The 19,626-nt window shown below is 46.4% G+C and overlaps 1 protein-coding gene across 4 annotated transcripts in view; it reads right to left on the bottom strand.

The window, feature by feature from the left end:
* The window catches only part of STXBP4 (syntaxin binding protein 4), a 553,950-nt gene that overhangs the window by 329,196 nt on the left and 205,128 nt on the right, over positions 1–19,626 (bottom strand). For all 4 annotated transcript variants that reach the window (XM_086930861.1, XM_086930863.1, XM_086930862.1 and 1 more), the window contains one exon: positions 8,476–8,594. In XM_086930861.1, coding sequence (XP_086786987.1) covers positions 8,476–8,594 — 119 coding nt within the window. The remainder of the gene's footprint in view (positions 1–8,475; positions 8,595–19,626) is intronic.

The raw sequence follows: 19,626 nt of genomic DNA, 5'->3' as shown, positions 1-19,626 counted from the left end.
CAACTACAGGGCACACCTCACTTCAACTGTTCCCCATGATGGCTGCAGATGCTAACCTCTTAGTCATGTCTAACAGCACTTCACTGCATTCAAACTACTTGCGTTTCACACACAAATCAATTTAAGGGCCAACAAGTGCTACTGTTGTGGAACTTGCAACAGAATAGCAATGGTCTGGTAATTCATCAACGATTATATTGTAAACTATCAATCAATCAACGTTCTTTTTTCAGCTTACAAGTGTAAGTTATATAAGATACAAGAAAAACAAAGATTATAAAAACACATGAATAAAAACATATACAATTAGTGGCATACCATAAGGTTATTTTTCTTTGAAACAGCTACTAAACCAGGCGTACACCGCTCTGAGTTGAGTGACACTCCTCTTAAAATAAGGTGCAAAAATAAACTTGATGAAAAAATGCAAGTGCTTCCCAGTACCCACAATAGTGCAAAAGAGTCCAATAAAGTGCTCAAGGTGTGAACTGGTACATATGAAAAACACCTAGATATTAAAATGATGAGAAACTGATAATAAATCTGCTTTCAGAGATCTGCCCGATGAAAACATATGTTTTAAAATAGGATTTAAAAAATGCAAGACTTGCTACTGGCCGCGTGTGCAAATGGCTCATAAAGTGCTAAAGCAGGGACATCAAGAATAGACATGAACCAATCTAAGGCCAGGTATTAAAGTTAAGCACATACCATGCATGACCTCCGGCACCAAGATCCACTGGTGAAACTGTACAAATGACACATGAAACACTTGAATGAGATACTATATAAAAGTAAGGTGAAGATGCAGTACCTCCCGAGTCAAAAGTAGCACAGTTTCAAGCCCAAAATGTAATAAACAATAATGCAGAGGGATACTAAAAGAGCCATTCTCTGCATATCTAATACCACCTGTGGAATCATTTGTGGACACTAGTGTGTTGATTAGTGGGAAGACGTCTGGTAGCCTTCCAAGCAGCAGAATATATAAGGACACCTGGTTAAATATTACTGTGGTGCGCCCTGCCCCCCAGCTTAGAGGGTCTGGTGTCTCTCCTTCAATTCAGTCCACTGGATGCACACATTTTTATGGGGGACCTGAAGGAAAAGAAAATTTACCAGATCTAAAAGTCCTTGGTTACACATTGCTCCCCCACACTTCAGAAACTCCGGGGGGACTGGGATGCGGATGTGGGCACACTGGAGGAGGAGCATAGGATGGAGTCCTTGGCGTCTCCGCGGGGAGTGGCCATAGCGATGCGACTCCGCCTCATCCAATTCAAGTACCTACATCGGGCCTTCTTTACCAGGGTATGCTTGTGGCGAGCGAGGCTGATTGCATCCCCGGAGTGTCTTCGATGTGGCCGAGAAGAGGGCAGGTTCATCCATACGGTATGGCAGTGCCCCTTCCTGTATCGTTTCTGGAGGGTGTGTTTGCCTGCCTTTCGGAGGTACTGGGGTGGGGGCTTCCTCGTACGCCACAGCTCAACTGTTCCCCATGATGGCTGCAGATGTCATGGAGGGAATAGGGGGTAATGTGTACAAACGTCACCTCATGCAATTGGGTTTTAAACCGGAAAAGCGGGATATCGCCAAGGCGTCGAAGGCGCAGCGGGAAGAACGGATTAGATTTTTGTACGGGGCTAGAACAACATGTTTTTGTGGCTAAGGGGTGCCCAGGCAAGCAGTACAGAATTTAGAAACAGTTGTTGGATTATCGGGGCCTGTGGTTGGACCCGTCAGCCGAGGCAGCAGCTCATCCGTCGGGGTGATTTCCCCATATCTATTTTGCCGGTGGAGATGCTGGCGGGTGGGCCTGTCGGAGGTTTTGGAGTATTCCGATATTCTTTTGGCTTATTTATAGGCTGTGAATAGGACTGTGTGGGCGTTGTGCGAACAAAGAGGGTGGGGTGGGAGTGGGAGGGTGTTAGGGGGCGGTTCTTCCCAACATTTTGTATTGCTCTGATGATTTCTCAAAGTATTCTGCTATTATGCATTGTTAAAAAAGAAAGGAGAAGTCGATTGCCCATGTAGCTGTATGGTCTGATTCTGCAGATGTCTCTGGTGTGCAGAGCCCTGCAATATATATGCAACTCGCCAAATAAAATATGTTTAAAAAAAAAATGACTGTGGTGTCAGTGCACATGCAGAAGTGCATTGCATCCTTGCATTGTCTAACTTGTTGTTGCTGTTAAAAAGAGGCTGAAGATATGGTCTCCTGCAGTGAGATGGTACAGAATAACAAATCTCGTCATCGCCCAACTCATGGCTGCAAGCGGCTGTGCTCCTAGGATCATCTGACTAATTGCTAGTGTATCTCCTTACTGGTAGTGTACCTAACCTTAACCTTATATGCAATAATCTTTTTATTTCTGGGTATAACTGGTCCAAGTAATGGTTATAGGCAAGAAAAGGTTTCAAAACTTGGTAACATGTTAATAGTTTGCCACACGTGTGCAACATTGCAATCCCAGAACTTATTTTTTACTAGCTGAACACTCGTTGAGGACATACTCTCAGGGCTAGACCAGAACTTGTGGCAGCCTATCGAATTAAAAATAGCAGCAACATGATTATACCAAGGTAGTTTGGTTGATTTGACCAAAGGTCGCACAAGGTTTTCAAGCTACTCAGCTCGGGCTTCATGCAAATTCTAATCCAATTCAAGATTGGTCTAACGGATGCATACAGACCAGCTGAAACAATGCCAAGCTCAGACTTAAGAGCATCTGTGGTAATCTCTCATTCAAGATGAAGGAGGTGACATAGAAAGTGTTTCTCAGATCTCACCAGGCCAGCAGCTTTCTTGAGCCGCCATAGATCGCTACTGCGAAGGCCTTTGCTCGATATGCTTTGAGAGCAAGCGCAATTAATCAGCAGCCACAATTATTCGAAAATATTAGGAAAGAGTTGGCATACTGACTCAAGAAGACCTCACTTTTCACTAATTGAGGGTGCCAATATATTTTTGCATCAAATCTGAGCTCCAAATAATCGTAATGATACACATGATCCTACAGTTTTCCGTACATTTCAAATGTGTTCCTTGGGTTGCATCTGTAATTTGGGAGTCATATACTTGTTTTTGAAGAGTTGATCAAGAGGTTATTTGTTTTGTAATAATCCTCAAATCTCTAAGGGGTTTTTACATTGCAAGTTAGGTGTGAGACAGAAGAACAGTGTCCTAGGAAAATAGACAAATCATGTTTTTTTGCCCACCAGAGATAGCTACATCTAGATTCAAAGCAAGCAAGAATTTGTGCACATCGTTGTTGAAGGTATTAAACAAGGCTGGGGCAGAGAGACATCCCTGTCAAACACTGTTTATTGCTAAACTTGGAGCGGTCGGGTCTCTTGATCCATATTTAACTGAAGACAAGTTATCCTCAAAAGGAGTTTTTTGGCAAACACCGGTTTCTTTAGGCATCTCCAGTCACCACAACAACTGTTGATTGACAGAATCAAATGCTGTTTTAAGATCAATGAATGTCAAGTATAACCTTGAGTTCCTTACATATGTGTATTTCAGGCCCATATTGTACAATCTCATTGCCTGATCATTCTGCCTTGACATTTTCTAAAACCTGCTTGTGATGATGAAATGATCTCATTGTTTATGGCCCAGAGAGGTAAGTAGCAGTTTGGCATAGAGCTTTTCAACTCAGTTGAGCAAAGAAATGGGGTAGTTGCTGGCAGAATTATTCTATAACCTTTTTTTGTGACGTGATATGATATAATTATTGCTGCCCTCCAAGACACAGGGACCTTCTCTTGAAGACTAATGGCATTACGGCAGCGAGGCCTTTCAGGGCCAACTCATTAAAATTATCAAAGAATTACATCTAGAAGTCTACAAAAGAGTGTTCAAATTGCCTTATTACACCAGGGGACCTCTGGTGAGATTCGAATTTGGCCTGGAGGGCATTGAATGGTCTAGCATGGAGTCCTTTCTAAAGTATTACTAGAGATGCTAATCGGCGATTCCAGGCACCTTGAAATTTATTCTGCAAAATATATTCAAATATAAAAATAACCCATGGTCCACTTATCTAGCGACGGCAGCAGCTACTCTTCAAATTGACTTGACCGTTCTAAATACCTCACTACTCACACACACTGCAGTAAAAAGTATATTGAAAAAACACCTTAAATTCCTTTTGAAGACCACGGACATGGAAAGAAATTAAGTCTACACCGCCGCTAATGGCCAAGGCGGCATCATACAACAACGACAGCTAAGTTGGCCTTCAGACACAATCGTATCTCAATTGGACAATCGGGAAAGCTTTCCTAACCCAAATCAGTAAGGAGGCTGGCATTACAAATCAAAGACTTCAACCAAAATTGGCCACTGCTCTCCAAGATTGTCAAGTGCAGACTTTGTGGCTACAAATCTGAAACCTTTTTACACTTACTTTGCTGCTGTCCGACGTTGCTCGATTCCCGGTGAACACTATTACAGCCACTTTTTTAATTCATGGCATAAGAACATGCAATGGACTGGATTTTTAGTACCATGGTTCCCCTTGAACTGGCAGGAATAGGCACATTTTTAAAGTAGTGCTGGACCTTCTTAAAATCACAGAACAAAGCACAGAGATGACCGCGGATTGATAACTCCAAGTTCCTGCACTACGGACATTAGGCATTGCCTAGTCTCACCTCTTTTTAACATTTGTTATGTATGTAATCCAATTTGTAGTGGACTTAAACTATGTTTACTTCTCTCACATAAAAACTCAAACTGGTTCACCTATGATAGTTTTTAAAAAGCAAAACTACCCTAAACTTAACTAAAACTGCTTGTACACCTTGTGTTTTATTCTTAGGCACTATGTGCCAGTTACAGTAGTGGGTATTGCAAGGACCCATCCCTTTCTATTTGTCCTTTGTATAAGATGTCTTTTAAATGTGTTATATTGTCATGGTTTTAAGAAATCTTCACAATAAACTTTGTATTGACTTGACCTGACTTGACTATTGGCCAATTATCCAGTACTCGTAAAGGCGCTCAAGCGACTGTGATTCCCTACTGACTGAAAGGGTGACTGGATGCACTGAAAGAGTGGTCGTGTTTCTGCCACCATCCAGACTGCAAAAAACACAGTTGATGGACAGAATGTAGAACAATGTCATGCATTCACCCCAGTACAAGGATCTGGGCCTAAATCCATCGTTTTTTGCACTCCACACCACCCTGGGTTAGACACTGGCTATATGCAAATCAGCTCTGACCCTGTGCCTCATGGGAACAGTCCAGTCCGTACTACCAAGCCATGTCTTTCCCAGACCGGAATAAAGCATCCAAGGACCGGTTTCTGGCTATCAGCCTTCATCAGCCTGGATAGCTTGACTCCAGTGGTGTGGAGAGCCTGGGACTCACGTCTGAGTATACCCAGCACACTCGGGGTGAAAATTGCAAAAAACACAGTTGATGGACAGAATGTAGAACAATGCCATACATTCACCCCAGTACAAGGATCTGGGTCTAAATCCATCGTTTTTTTGCACTCCACACCACCCTGGGTTAGACACTGGCTATATGCAAATCAGCTCTGACCCTGTGCCTCATGGGAACAGTCCAGTCCGAACTACCAAGCCATGTCTTTCCCAGACCGGAATCAAGCATCCAAGGACCGGTTTCTGGCTATCAACCTTCATCAGCTGGATAGCTTGACTCCAGTGGTGTGGAGAGCCTGGGACTCACGTCTGAGTATACCCAGCACACTCTGGGTGAAAATTGCAAAAAACACAGTTGATGGACAGAATGTAGAACAATGTCATACATTCACCCTAGTACAAGGATCTGTGCCTAAATCCATCGTTTTTTTGCACTCCACACCACCCTGGGTTAGACACTGTTCCCATGAGGCACAGGGTCAGAGCTGATTTGCATATAGCCAGTGTCTAACCCAGGGTGGTGTGGAGTGCAAAAAAACGATGGATTTAGACCCAGGTCCTTGTACTGGGGTGAATGTATGACAGTGTTCTACATTCTGTCCATCAACTGTGTTTTTTGAAATTTTCAACCCGAGTGTGCTGGGTATACTCAGATGTGAGTCCCAGGCTCTCCACACCACTGGAGTCAAGCTATACAGGCTGATGAAGGCTGATAGCCAGAAACCGGTCCTTGGATGCTTGATTCCGGTCTGGGAAAGACATGGCTTGGTAGTTCGAACTGGACTGTTCCCATGAGGCACAGGGTCAGAGCTGATTTGCATATAACCAGTGTCTAACCCAGGGTGGTGTGGAGTGCAAAAAAACGATGGATTTAGGCCCAGATCCTTGTACTGGGATTAATGTATGACATCGTTCTACATTCTGTCCATCAACTGTGTTTTTTGCAATTTTTACCATCCAGACTGCAGCACAATGCTATGGGTGGAGTTAATTAGAAGGCAGAAAGATGGAGATTGGAGCTGAAAGCCAGAAGTATTTACAGTATTGACATGTGCAATAGAAAACAGGCAAATGCATGCACAAGAACCAAAATGAACCATGAATGCATTGGCATTAGCTTGCATCAGTGAGACACCAGATTGGAATTTTTTTCTTGATATTTTTCCCAATAAATGTGGCCTTCTTGTCATATGGAAGGCGAAAGCCCTAATCTTCAGGAACCATGCCACACAAGTACAGACTGAGCAAGAGGTGCGCAAGACATAATAACTGTTTTCACAAATGGGGCCCTGTCCTTTTTGTCAAGAGACTGAAATTGCTAGCTTGGAACTAGGCTTCTTCTAAAACTCTTGAGACTGCATGAGAACGTGATCCTCAATTTGAAGTGAATGTTTTGGTGGTGAAGTGGACACAGTCACCATACCTCATTTTCCACTGCAGGACAGTGCCTTCAATAACAGTGATTCAAAAGCACTTTTGCTAGGACTGAAAATGCCTCCCGGAAGAATGTTCAAATTGGCACAGGTACAATCAATATCAGTACTGGGACACTATCTGGGTCAGCCAACCTCAATCTCTTGCAAGCAGGTGTTTGAGAGAATGGATTAGCTGCCTCAGTGATGAACCTCTGGAAGCTTGTGGAATGGGGCCAGGAACTGGGTCTGAGGCAGGTGCTGGAAATCTTAACATAAACAGCTGTAAACGTAAAATGCATGGTCACCCAGGCGGGTATCTACGCACTGAATACCAGATGTTTATTGTTACCAAACTCAATCGTACTCATTTTATCAACCTCAGAAGCATGAAAGACTGAGTGGATCTGCAGTGATTTGAACCTTTGACCATGAGGTCTAACACAGGATGCATTAGTCCACTATGTCACCAGACCTGGTCTGAAGAGCGGAGATGCAGGAATTCATGGCCCTAAAGCTACTGGCAATGGTTGGACTAATTCAACAACAGCTGGTAGAGAGGCTGGTTCAGCTACTTACTGGAGTTGAGGAGGGCCTGAATTCAAAGTTAAATTAAAATTGGAACTGTCAAGAGTAATGAAGGAATAATTGATGTAATAATAACTGTTATGTGTAAATGGTGTTTAATTTATATAGTGAACATAATAGATTATTCTCCTCCCTCCCAAGAGCTAGAATGACTTGTAAAGTTAAAAATGTATTAATTAATAATAGGCAAAAGCATTTTCGGTTTTGAGCAGGATGGCTGTTTCTGTGCTCTTCCCTGTTTGATGACCTGACCATTATGTTTCTCTCCTTCAGCCAGGCAGAAAGGGACTGCCTATGCACAAAAAACTTTTTACTTTCTACTACGTCAAGACTTGAGGCAGTTATGCAATGGACGAGTCTCTGAAACTAGAAGTTAAGACTGGTGGTGTGCTCCATTTTCGTTTCTAGATTAGGAACTTGGGCAAATGTACACTCAGCTCGATGCCACACTGCAACCTTGAGACCCTAGGTTCCCATGTGGTTATGGGACTCGCATTTTACCCACCACGCAGACACTAAGACAATTACTATATTCACATAAACCAAGTTCCTATCTGTTTAGTGTGGTCTAGCCAAATATAAAATCTTTTTGTGTTCTTTGAGTCACATTCTACTGCCTCATAAATGTACACAAATTTAATTAAAGATCATAATTAAAGGCAGTATATTTCCCACGATTAAGGTTTATACCAGTGAAGTCATTCACATAACTTGTAAAATGCTCCGATACCTTCGGGTCTAGCTAGCGCTATATAGAACTCATAAATGGATAATAAATATGATTGTACTTTACTGCTCTTTTCTTTCTTAACTTGCGCAAGATAATTGTGCAGTATGGCAAATATCAGGATGGCCTTGTGTTCTTCAAAGGTCTTAGAAAGGAAACCTAGACAATGATTTCTTTAGTGTGAGCGAGAAAATAAATAGGATGCTGAATTTATTTCCAAGATTAAACGCTTGAGATACGGCATTACAGAAAACTTAATTGTGCTTCAAATTGATCGTGCATAATACATAGTGGTGTCGGAAATTCTCCATCAACATAGAACTTGCAAAGCATAGAAAAAAACTTCACCTGAGATGAGGTAGGCTCTAGCAAATTATTAATTTCAGGGGCGGCACACATCGATCCTGGGCTAAGTCCTGCTTCGTCCAGCTGCAAGTGGAATACACTGCGGGCAGCCTTCACAAAGTCTGAAGAACACAATGTCAATATGCATTAAAAAAAATAAACAACAAATACAGATAGATAAGCCACTGTTTCCCCATTATAGAAAATATGCAAAACATTTTCAACCAACAATATTTTATCTTTTTGGAAGCTCTCCTGAACTCTCTTGCACTCAATGCATTAAAAGCGGAGATTGGATGGTAACCCATGGCAGCACACTTGCTGCAGGGAATAATAAACCACTCTCCTGTTTCCATGGAAGAGGCGGCCACACTTCATACATTTATGTTCTTATTAAGTGAAAGGGTCTTCAGCCCTGCCAGCATTCCCATGGCAACTGAAGATGCAGGTCAGTGACCATAGAGCAAAGGTGGTGTAATTCTGCAAACAAGCCAACATCTATCTAGTGGATTTTCTGGTAGGTGAGCTATGTTGAGGATAATTAGAAGCTTCGAAGATGAAGGGTGATGTCCTTTGTGTTTAGTCGCAATCCTCTCCCCAAATTGGACGACCAGTCAACAACTGCCCATGTCCAAATTCGGTTGCATGTTGAAGGGTTTCTTCAAATGGAGGCAGTAGAGTAAGCAGAGTCTGAGGGCCCCACTGGGAAAAATCAGTGAAATGAAATTATGCAAGGAGGCCAAATAGTTCGCCACTAGCAAAAGCGCTGAGCTCAGATGTGAGCTTGGACGTGTACAGAAGCAGCAATCTTACTGAATTAAGTTATACTGAGGCTGCAGTGCCACAAAGGCTGAAATACAATGTAATGGAACACATATAAGAGACAATTTGTTCATGTTTAAACTACTAAGGCACAATTTCAGGTACCGGCATTAAGGAGATGCAAGGATTCCAAGCCTAGGAAGTGAAGAGGAGGATGAAAACATAGAGACATCATCCACCTTCATGTAAACCGACCAGAAGGCGAATAATTGAGAACACAACTGCATTTATGAGATATGACATGCAACTTAGTTTATTTTCACCAAAGGGGAAATTTAGAGTGTGTTTGAGAAGAAACCGGCTCACAGATCTGCATTCCTTAAAGGTCGGAACATCCACAGAGGTACTCAGGGGACTTGGCCTGACTGCAAAACACAGCATCGGGCACCTCAATGTCCGCAGACTGCACAGCGTGACCCGAGGAGGGCCACACTGCATTGCAGCATTCTGTGATACTAGCGGGCCTCTAACACCTGGGCCAGCCCAGCAAGACACTTTTAATGCCAAGTCAATCAATCAATCAATCAATCAATGCATTTGTAAAGCGTGCTACATACCTGTGAGGGTCCCAAGGCGCTTGGGGGGGTTAGAGGGGGGGGGAGGCTGCTACTGATTGAAGAGCCAGGACTTGAAAAGTCTTCTGAAGGCCAGTAGGTCGTGGGTCTGTCGTAGGCTGGTAGAGAGAGCGTTCCAGGTCTTGGCGGCGAGGTAGGAGAAGGATCTGCCGCCGGCGGAGATTTTCCAGATACGAGGGACTGTGGCGAGGGAGAGGGTGGCAGAGCGGAGGGTGCGGGGGGGTGGAAGCTGAGCTGGTTGTTGAGGTATGTTGGTCGGGTGTTGTTTAGTGCTTTGTGTGTGTGGGTGAGGAGTTTGAAGGTGATTCTCTTGTTGACGGGGAGCCAGTGTAGGCTTCTCAGGTGGGGTGTGATGTGGCTGCGTCGGGGGACGTCGAGGATCAGTCATGCCGAGGCGTTCTGGGTTCGTTGTAGTCGTCTCAGGAGCTTGGCTGTTGTTCCTGAGTAGAGGGCGTTCCCGTAGTCGAGTCTGCCGGTGATGAGGGCCTGGGTGGCGGTTTTTCTCGTGTCAGGATGGATCCATTTGAAGATCCTGCGGAGCATCCGGAGGGTGTGAAACAGGACGCGGAGACGGTGTTGACTTGCTTGGTCATGGAGAGGGTGGAGTCCCGGATGAACCCCAGGTTGCGTGCGTGGTCGGTGGGTTCCGGGGCTGTGCCTAGCGATGTGGGCCACCAGGAGTCGTCCCAGGCTGATGGGGTGGGTCCGAGGATGAGGACCTCCGTCTTGTCTGAATTCAGCTTCAGTCTGCTGTCCTTCATCCAGTCGGCGACGGCCTTCATTCCTTTGTGAAGGTTGGCTTTGGTGGTGTGGGGGTCTTCGGTGAGGGATATGATCAGATGGGTGTCGTCGGCGTAGGAGATGATGTTGAGGTTGTGCTGTTGTGCAACGTGGGCGAGAGGTGCCATATAGATGTTGAACAGCGCCGGGCTAAGGGAGGATCCTTGTGGGACGCCGCAGATGATCTTGGTGGTTTTTGAGCGGAAGGGTGGGAGGCGGACGCTCTGGGTTCTGCCGGAGAGGAAGGATGTGGTCCAGGCCAGGGCCTTCTCTTGGATTCCGGCGTCGTGTAGGCGCGCTGATAGGGTGCGGTGGCAGACCGTGTCCAAGGCAGCTGACAGGTCCAGGAGGATGAGGGCGGCTGTTTCTCTTTTGTCCATCAGGATCCTGATGTCGTCGGTGGCGGCGATGAGGGCGGTCTCGGTGCTGTGGTTGCTGCGGAAGCCGGATTGGGAGGGGTTCAGGATGCTGTTGTCTTCGAGGTAGCAGGTTAGCTGTTTGTTGACAATCTTCTCTGTCACTTTTGCCGGGAACGGAATCAGGGAGATGGGCCGGAAGGTCTTGAAGTCCTTGGGGTCCGCCTTGGGTTTCTTCAGAAGGGCGATGATCTCAGCGTCTTTCCACCTTTCCGGGAAGGATGCTATCTCAAAGGAGATGTTGATTGTTTTCCGGAGGTGGGGTGCGATGGTTGTGCTGGCAATGTTGAAAACGGGTCGGAAGGGGATCCGGAGTGGATGGTGTTCATGGTTTTGATGGTGTCTTCGTCGCTGACGCTGGACCAGGTGGTCAGGCGACTGGTGTGGGTGGAGGTCGTGGGGATGGTGGTCTTCATGGTGGGTGTCGCAGTTGAAGCTGTCATGGATGTCGGTGATCTTGCGGTGAAAGAAGGTGGCCAGGGAGTCGCACAGTTCTTGCAATGGTGTAATGTCGTTGGTGTTGGAGAGTTCTTTCACGATGCTGAAGAGCTCTTTGGTGTTGTATGCGTTGTTGTCTAGGCGGTCCTTGAAGACGGTCCTCTTAGCGGTCCTGATGAGTTGGTGGTGTCTGCAGGTGGTGTTCTTGTGGGCTGTGAGGCTGTCTGGAGATCGGTCACAGAGCCATTTCTTCTCCAGCTTTTGACAGGTGTGCTTGGAGGTCCGGAGGTCCTCGGGGAACCAGGCGGCTTTCTTGTTGGAGTGGTTGGTTGTGGAGAGCTTGAGAGGGCCGAGGGTGTTGGCGCAGTTGTTGATCCACTGTTTGAGGTTGGTAGCGGCGGAGTTTGGGTCGATGGGGTCGGCGAGTGGTCTCAGGGCGAGGGTGGTGGTCAGTTGATCCTTGGTGACCATGCCCCAGCAGCGGCGTGGCAGCTGTTGGGTGCGGTGGTGTCTTGTTGGTTTCCTGAAGGTGAAGTGGAGGCATCTGTTGGTCCAGTGGGGTACGGTGGTGTGGTTGAAGGAGACGTGGGGGCTTGCGGAGAATATGGGGTTCAGCGTGTGTCCAGCGGCGTGGGTGGGTGTAGTCACGAGCTGTTTGAGTCCGAGGTTGGCGAGATTGTCTATCAGGGCGGTGGAGTTGGCGTCGTTGTTGTTCTCGAGGTGGAAGTTCAGGTCCCCGATGAGGATGTAGTCCGTGGAGGCGAGGGCGTGGTTGCTGACTAGGTCGGCAATGGTGTCGCTGAACTGTGGTCTTGGTCCGGGTGGTCTGTAGACGAGTGTTCCTCTGAGGGTCGCGTTGGGGTCAGTGGGGATCTGGAAGTGCATGTGCTCGGCCTTGGTGAAGGTTTTGTGGGTGTTGGTCGAGAGTCTGAGGGTGTCTTTGTGGATGATGGCGATTCCCCCTCCCACTCCGTTGGCACGGTCTCTGCGGGAGATCTTGTATCCCTGTGGGATGGCTATGGCGATGTCAGGCGCTGAGGTGGTGTTCAGCCAGGTCTCCGTCAGGAAGGCGACCTCGGGGGCGATGGAGTCTAAGAGGGCCCAAAGTTCGATGGCGTGCTTGCGAGCGGAGCGGTTGTTGAGGAGGATGCAATGGAGGTGGTTGGGTTCTCTGTTTGGTGGTTTGGTGAGCTGGATGCTGGTGAATCTGCAGTCCCGGCAGGTGAAAGGCCCTTGGGTGTGCTTCGGGATGGCCTGGTAGCAGGGGTGGTATCGTCCGGGGTTGAGTGTGTGGAGGGTACTGGAGTCGTAGTGCAGTCTGGCGTTGTGGTGGGCTTGGGGTACAGGGGTTCTGGCGCTGGGCGCGGTCCAGGCGCGGGCGGGAGCAGACGGGCTTGCCTTTGGCACGCCTTTGGCGCGTCCGCTGCGCTTCTGTGCGGTGACCTCCATAAGAGGCAAAGTGGGAGGGAGGAGCAGCTGGGGTCGGGAGCGGGATGGCCAATGGGCGAGGGCACGGGACACAGAAGGCAAAAGGGGGTGGGCCGCAGGGGAGCAGCGGCGGGAAGCGGGGAGCTGGGGGGGGGGCCACAAAGGGCAGGGCGCAAGGAACGCCTGAGAACGGAATACAAAGATACAGAATACAATGCCAAGGTGGAAAAAACACAAATTAGCGGTACAGTGGAGAACGCAGAAAAACTGTCACCAGGGGCGAACTCCAGCCAGAAGTGGAGTGGAGGCACGGGCACACAGGAGCAGCTGGAAGCAGGAGGGGGGTGGCCAGGGGCAAACTCCCGGCAGCGGCAGCAGTGGGGCAGAGTCACGGGCACAGGCACACAGGAGGAGCCGTGCGGCGTGGGGAGCGACCTGCGGTCAGGTCAAGTAGGACACCGACAGGCCCACCACCTGCCAGCTCAGATTCCTTACTTACACTAGGGTTCGATGTTGATGTGGTGAGTGGCACCCCACCAATCATTGTTACAGTTGTCCACATGAGAAGAGAACGAACACTGCCCGGTATCCACCTAGCCAGACCCTGCCTGATCAAATGCCGTGAAAGGGCTGCGGCCCACAAGACACATATACCAGAGCATGACCCCGCCCACTTATTGCTGCCAGACATGATAGTCACATCCAAACTGCAACCTATCCACTAGGGGCCTAGAATGAGTGCCATTAACTCTCGCACACGATCGGCACAGAAGGAGACTGCCAGGCACACTCCCCAAGCCTCACTCACTGCAATGTGGCCCAGACCTAGGTTAGCATTCTTAAGAGTGACAAAGCGCCTGCGGAATCTCTCAAGGCTGGTGTAGAGATGTTGTCATACCATACCTCTAACCAGCATTTCTCAAAGGCCCTTTTCTGCTTCCTCTCACCCAGCATACGCTCAGTAACTACCCATCTTTCCAGTCCCCATTGTTGGAGGGTCAAGTCTCAGAACAGAAGATCCAATATCCACAGGAGCAAAGCATGAGTCTTTCCTCCCCCTTGTGATATGGCCTCTCCCTACTTTCTATATATATAAAAACGAAAGTATGTCTGTCTGTCTGTTTGTCCTTTATACATTACTACACCATTCATCCGATCGCCATGAAACTTTGGGAAGTTGTTGAGTACACTCCCGCAAAGGTTTCTGTCCAAAAATTATTTTAAAAATCGGCCCCCCAGGGCCCTCATAATCTTTAGAATACTGAAATAGACAGCTAATTTGCGACCATCGTCGACAGTTATGACCCCCAAACGGAAATCGATTGGTCAATCTACATCAGAAGCACAAAAGAAAAAGGCATTATGAGCTTCAGAAACATATGAGCAATGGGAAGCAAGATTAGAAGCTGTTCGAATACAAACTGCTCAAGCCTGTAATGCTGTTCGAATACAAACTGCTCAAGCCGTAATTCTCAAACGAACGAGCAAACAGAATCAAGATTGGAAGCCGATCGAGTACGCACTGCTCAAGCCCGTTCTTCTCAAACGAACAAACAACGAGAATCAAGATTGGAAACAGATTGATTACGCACTGCTCAAGCCCGCTCGAATGAAACAGGAGAGCAACGAGAATCAAGATTGGAAAACGATCAATTACGCACTGCTCAAGCCCGCTCAAATGAAACAGGAGAGCAACCAGAATCAAGATTTTTTTTACTTTTATAGCCTAACCACCCATACGGGCCTCCCAGTGCTAAAGACAACACATCTGCCAGTTTACTAGAGGCACCTAAAAGGAAGTGACAATAAGAATAAAATAGAGGAGTTTTTTCAGAAGTTTCCTAAAACTGGATTCGGAATGGTTCATTCTGATGACGATGGGGGAGTTTGTTCTAAAGTTTGGGAGCAAGAAAAGCTAAAGGAAGGACCCCCGACCAGCACAATATCTTGTTAACCCTAGGGGCTGTCAGCAACTTTAGATTTCCGGACTGCACAGACCTCCTGAGAATATAAGTCTTGATTAGTCGCTGTATGAGAGGTGGGCCTCTCCTAGCCCAATGGGAGAGGCACAGTGGCTTATAGTGGATTCTTTTCTGCACCGGAATCCAGTCTGGGCTACTAAAGTCAGTGCATCTGATGGGTGTTTTGAGATTTTTAGAACAATCCGAGCTGCAGCATTCTGGACAACTTGCCACCTTTTATCACAGACTTGGGGCTTCCCAGATAAAAGGAGTTTCCATAATCTAGATGGGAGTTAATCAGTTCCTTCCCAACCTCTCCTGGAGGACGGTGATAGCCAATGTAGCAAATTTCCTTAAAGTTATAAGAATTCCAAAGCAGGTCCGACAACTTTCCTGGCCTGGGTTTCCATGGAGAGTTTATTATTCACCCAGTATCCCAGGCTTTTGAGTGGTAGAGCGTGTTGGGGCAGTTCTCCAAGGAGGTAAGGCCGAGAAAGTACAGTCCACTATGAAAGGCTGTTTCCAATGACTAGTAATTCCATCTTTTCACCGGAGAGTGTCATCTGCCTAGGACACGAGTGTCATCTGCCTAGGACACAAGTTCGAGGCCTTTTGCTCACACAATCTCAGCCAAAAGAAGCACATCTAGATTAAATAATGTGGGGCTGAGGCAGGAGCCCTGTAAAATCCTGCATTTTATGGGGTGATTGGCGGGGAAAAGGGCTTCTTCGCAGACCTAGAGGCTCGTATTTTCTAGGAAGGCTACCAGCCATTTTAGTGCAGCCTTGGCGATTCCGGCTTCCTCTATCCTCAAAACCATGCTCAGGTCTAGCATTATCATAACTACTGAGCTGCCTTGGTCCAGAATTGACCCCAGTTCCTCTGGGGCTGCTAGAAGGGCAGTCTTGGTGCTGCTGCCCGCCGGTCTACAGCTAGTTTGGGTGGGATGGAGAATAGCTTCTGTTAACAAATAGAAGGGAGGTGTTTATTTACATATTTTTCATGCTACCGGGAGTAAGGAGATTGGCTTGTACGTTTCTGCAAGTAGAGGGTTGGCAGTGGGCTCTTTCAGTAAGGGTTTCACAATAGCATGTTTCCAAGCAGAAGGGGCATTGCCACTACCGAAGGAATGATTTAAAATGTCCTTTAAGATGGTCCAGAATGCATGGTCCCATTTCCTCAGCATGTCTGGGGGAGTAGGATCGAGTGTGAACCAGATTTTATGGACTTTAGGGTTTCTTCAGTGACTTCTTTGCTTAATGCAGGAAATTAGGTTAATTTAGCTAAGGTCGAAGAACCTGTGTGTGAAGTCGGACTGGGTTCTGAGTTTGTTTTAGCAGGGAGCAAAGGATTGTGTTTAAATTGTTGAGGAAATGAGGAAAAGATTAGTGAACATATTTCAGCAAGCTTCTGTAGTGAATCAGCCACTTTAGTGGTCTGATGCCCTGGGATGACCCTCGATCACCACCATTGTGTACTGACTTTAGTGTGCTATGTTACCTTAGCCTTAATGTAGGATAGTCTTGCATTAGAATAATCTTGCCAAAGAATAGAAGGTATGGGATTTTGAGGTACAGTTGTTGGTTGGTTGGTTGGTTGTTGGTGATGGTGCACACATGTGTTCCATAGTGGATACTGAGGGATTAAGTGCATAGTGTTATTTGAGTTAGGTGAATTATGACTTTAGCCTATTGGCTTTGACGTGGTCTAATATCATTCTGTTTTCCAAGTAGTAGATGCCTATGCTTGAGCAGCTCCATATTCTAAACTGCAGCCATCTTCTGAGCCTCTTTAGGTGAGAGGTTATTTTTTTTAGTTTTCATTTTTCATGTGTTGTTCGCTAGTAGTAAACCAGAGAGGACCGGTTCTTATCGAGTGGAATGTGCTCTCTTCGTGCGGAGTCATAGCAAAACGCTTGGCCAGCTGCTTGTTGTGCTCTTGGTACAAGGTGGTACAGGAATCCAGTGAGAACTGTAGGCGGAGTTAGCTAGAAAGTTCGATGGAGAGCTGCATTCTATATTATAGAAAGGGGGTCCGAGAGACGAAGAGATGCTGAGATGCTGGTCTGGTGGTTTGACGGTCTGGTGACACATCACGGTGCAGACGTGCAGTCGTGTTTGTGAGTCCTGACCCAACCAGAGAGGGAAAGAGAGACGGACCCATCTTCAGATGACAAGACGCCTAAGATCATGGTGAGGTGTTCCATGTGTACTTATTGTATCTAACTATGTCTTTTATTTTCAGGCTCTATGTATATGTATGTGTTGGTGATTGCTACAAATGTCTATTGTGATGTCTAGTTATTTCTTTCTTTTGTCATCCTATTATCATGTAATAAAGAACCCTTGGAGAATATAATTTGTCTTTATTCCTTGTGAGGGAAGGTCGGGACCCTTTTTTACAAGTACTTACAGAGGGATGGGCGATTCCCCACTAATGGGTAATTGTTGATACAGGAGGGAAATCGGCTCCCATCAGGGATGTCTAAATTCTTATTATTCTATCCAATACATTGCTAGGAGGAGCATGCGTTGTGTACCCTCTCGGATGGGGAGGTGTTGTGACTTGTTTTTTTTTCAAGTTCCTCTACAATGGTCTTATATGTTGTCAGTGTTTATTCCTTTCTTGGGTAAGTATTGTGAAATGTGGTGTCTTTCTGGATCCTGAGAAAGGATGTGGTAAGTAATGGCCTAGTGACTGACAGAAGCACCAAAACATACAGAGAAGTTGGTCATTACAGCTTCCAATGGTGGGAAGCCTGCGGAACTTGTGTGGGGTTTCAAAGGGCTATTTACCACCTTAAACAATTCCTTGGACGAGTAAGGAAAAGTTTCTATCTTTTCACTTAAGTATGAAAGTCAAGCTTGTCTTATAGCATATCAATATTTTTTCGTTGCTTTCCTGTAGAATTCATTATTAGGTTCATCATATGTTTTTCTCCATATTCTTTCCATTTTTTGACTTTCCTTTTTAGTCCTGCCAACTTAGATGTGAACCATGGGGCCAGGCAACTCGCCCGGTTGGACTTTTGAAGCCTACAGGGGTCAAGGGTATTTAGGGAGTTGTTTAGCCAAATCTCTAATCTTTCTGGGTATCCCCCTCCATTTTGGGGCAGGGGCAGCAAATGTGCTTTCCCACTCTGAATCAAAACCTTCCGAGTATAGGGTGGAGGGGCTGCTTGATTGTGGTCCTGGCAGTTTCGAGACAGAAGGGGACAATGCAGTGGTCAGACCATAGTATTGCAATTACATCATCTGGGGTCATATTTGTGCTGCTGGTAAAGATAGGGTCAAGAGGGTGACCTAGTCTGTGTGTTGGTGTCTTAACAAGTTGTGTTAATTGTATGGCGTCTAGGTCATGAGGTAACATTTTTGCATTATCATAGCTGTCCTCCTCTCAGTGTAGGTTTAAGTCCCCTAACAGTATAAAGTTGGCTTTCTGGTACTACATTCCGCGACTATGTCTGGTAATACTTGAATAAATTGAGAGGCTGCCCAGGGGCTAGTATATCAGGATACCCGAGAAGGTGAAAGTAGGGAAGAGCTTAACTGAGAATTGCAGGTTCTCACTTCCTGAGATGTCAAATAGTGAGTAACTTCCCTTCAACTCTTCTTTTAAAATTATGGCTGTCCTTTCTATAGCACCTCACAAAAGAGTAACCCTAATTGAAGGGGCATCACTATGTCTGGCATTATATCCTTTCTGAGCCATGTTTCTGTGACAAACAGAGCCTCTGGTTTCTTATCTTCTTGGAAGATGAATAGCTCTGAGCTATGTCTTGGCAATGACCTGCAGTTAAGCATATATATGTGCCCCTTATGCCTGTGTCAAAGGCTCTTTACTGGCCTGGGGTTCGCAAAGTGTGGTTTGAAATCCCCCACATTAACAATGCATTCTTTGCAAATGAAGGGTGCCTTGTACGGACCTATGGCATGCATGCAGATATTACCCATTGTTTGAATGAGCTGAAGTTTCTCCGAGGTGTAAACTTGCTGCATGGTGGAAACCAGGCAAAGCTTTTAGCCCCATCCAGGAGCCAATGGGCTTGTGTTTGGCGAGCCTTCAGCACACCAACCGCACACCCACAGCCTGCGTCTGCGCCCTGGTGGGCTTTTTATTGCCGAGTTAGACCTAACCCGACAACTAGAGCACTGAGCGAAGATGGCAACACTAGCTCTCACCATGTTAAACAGGAAGTGGCACTGAACTCGGCCAAACCTCATGAAAGAAAAAGTAAAAATGGACCCTGACCTCCACCTCACAAACACAGAAACTTTCAAGCGATATTTCGTAGTTAAAAATGATTAAAACTTTAATGTTAGCAGTAAGATGTAGAGTGCATAAACTCAACAGCGCATCTGAGCTCTCTGAGCATCTTTGTCCCAGTGTGCTTTTTGTGGTCAGACCTGGGTGAACTGGAATGCTTAATGGACTCATTGGATGAGACACACATGGAGACAGCCACCGCTGGGACACAATTATAACACTCACCCCATCACCCAACCCAAAGATTCAGACTCCCTGATGCTCGCCAAGGAAGGGAAAGGAACAGATTGGAAGAAGCCAGCTGCCATTGGGCAGAATGGAAGCATTCATAATAATAATTTAAAGTAACCTGGTATTTGTAAAGAGCAAATTAATCACCTCTAAGGGTCTCAAGACGCTGGGGGCCCATTGGGAACATTAAGCGAGCTATTGCCCAGAGTTGCATGGTGTTGGGTTGAGCTGCCGTCG

This window comes from Lissotriton vulgaris, chromosome 7 (assembly GCF_964263255.1).
Source record: "Lissotriton vulgaris chromosome 7, aLisVul1.2, whole genome shotgun sequence".
NCBI lineage: Eukaryota > Metazoa > Chordata > Amphibia > Caudata > Salamandridae > Lissotriton > Lissotriton vulgaris.
The sequence above is the reverse complement of the archived record's forward strand: the minus strand, read 5'-3'. Positions and strand labels throughout refer to the sequence as shown.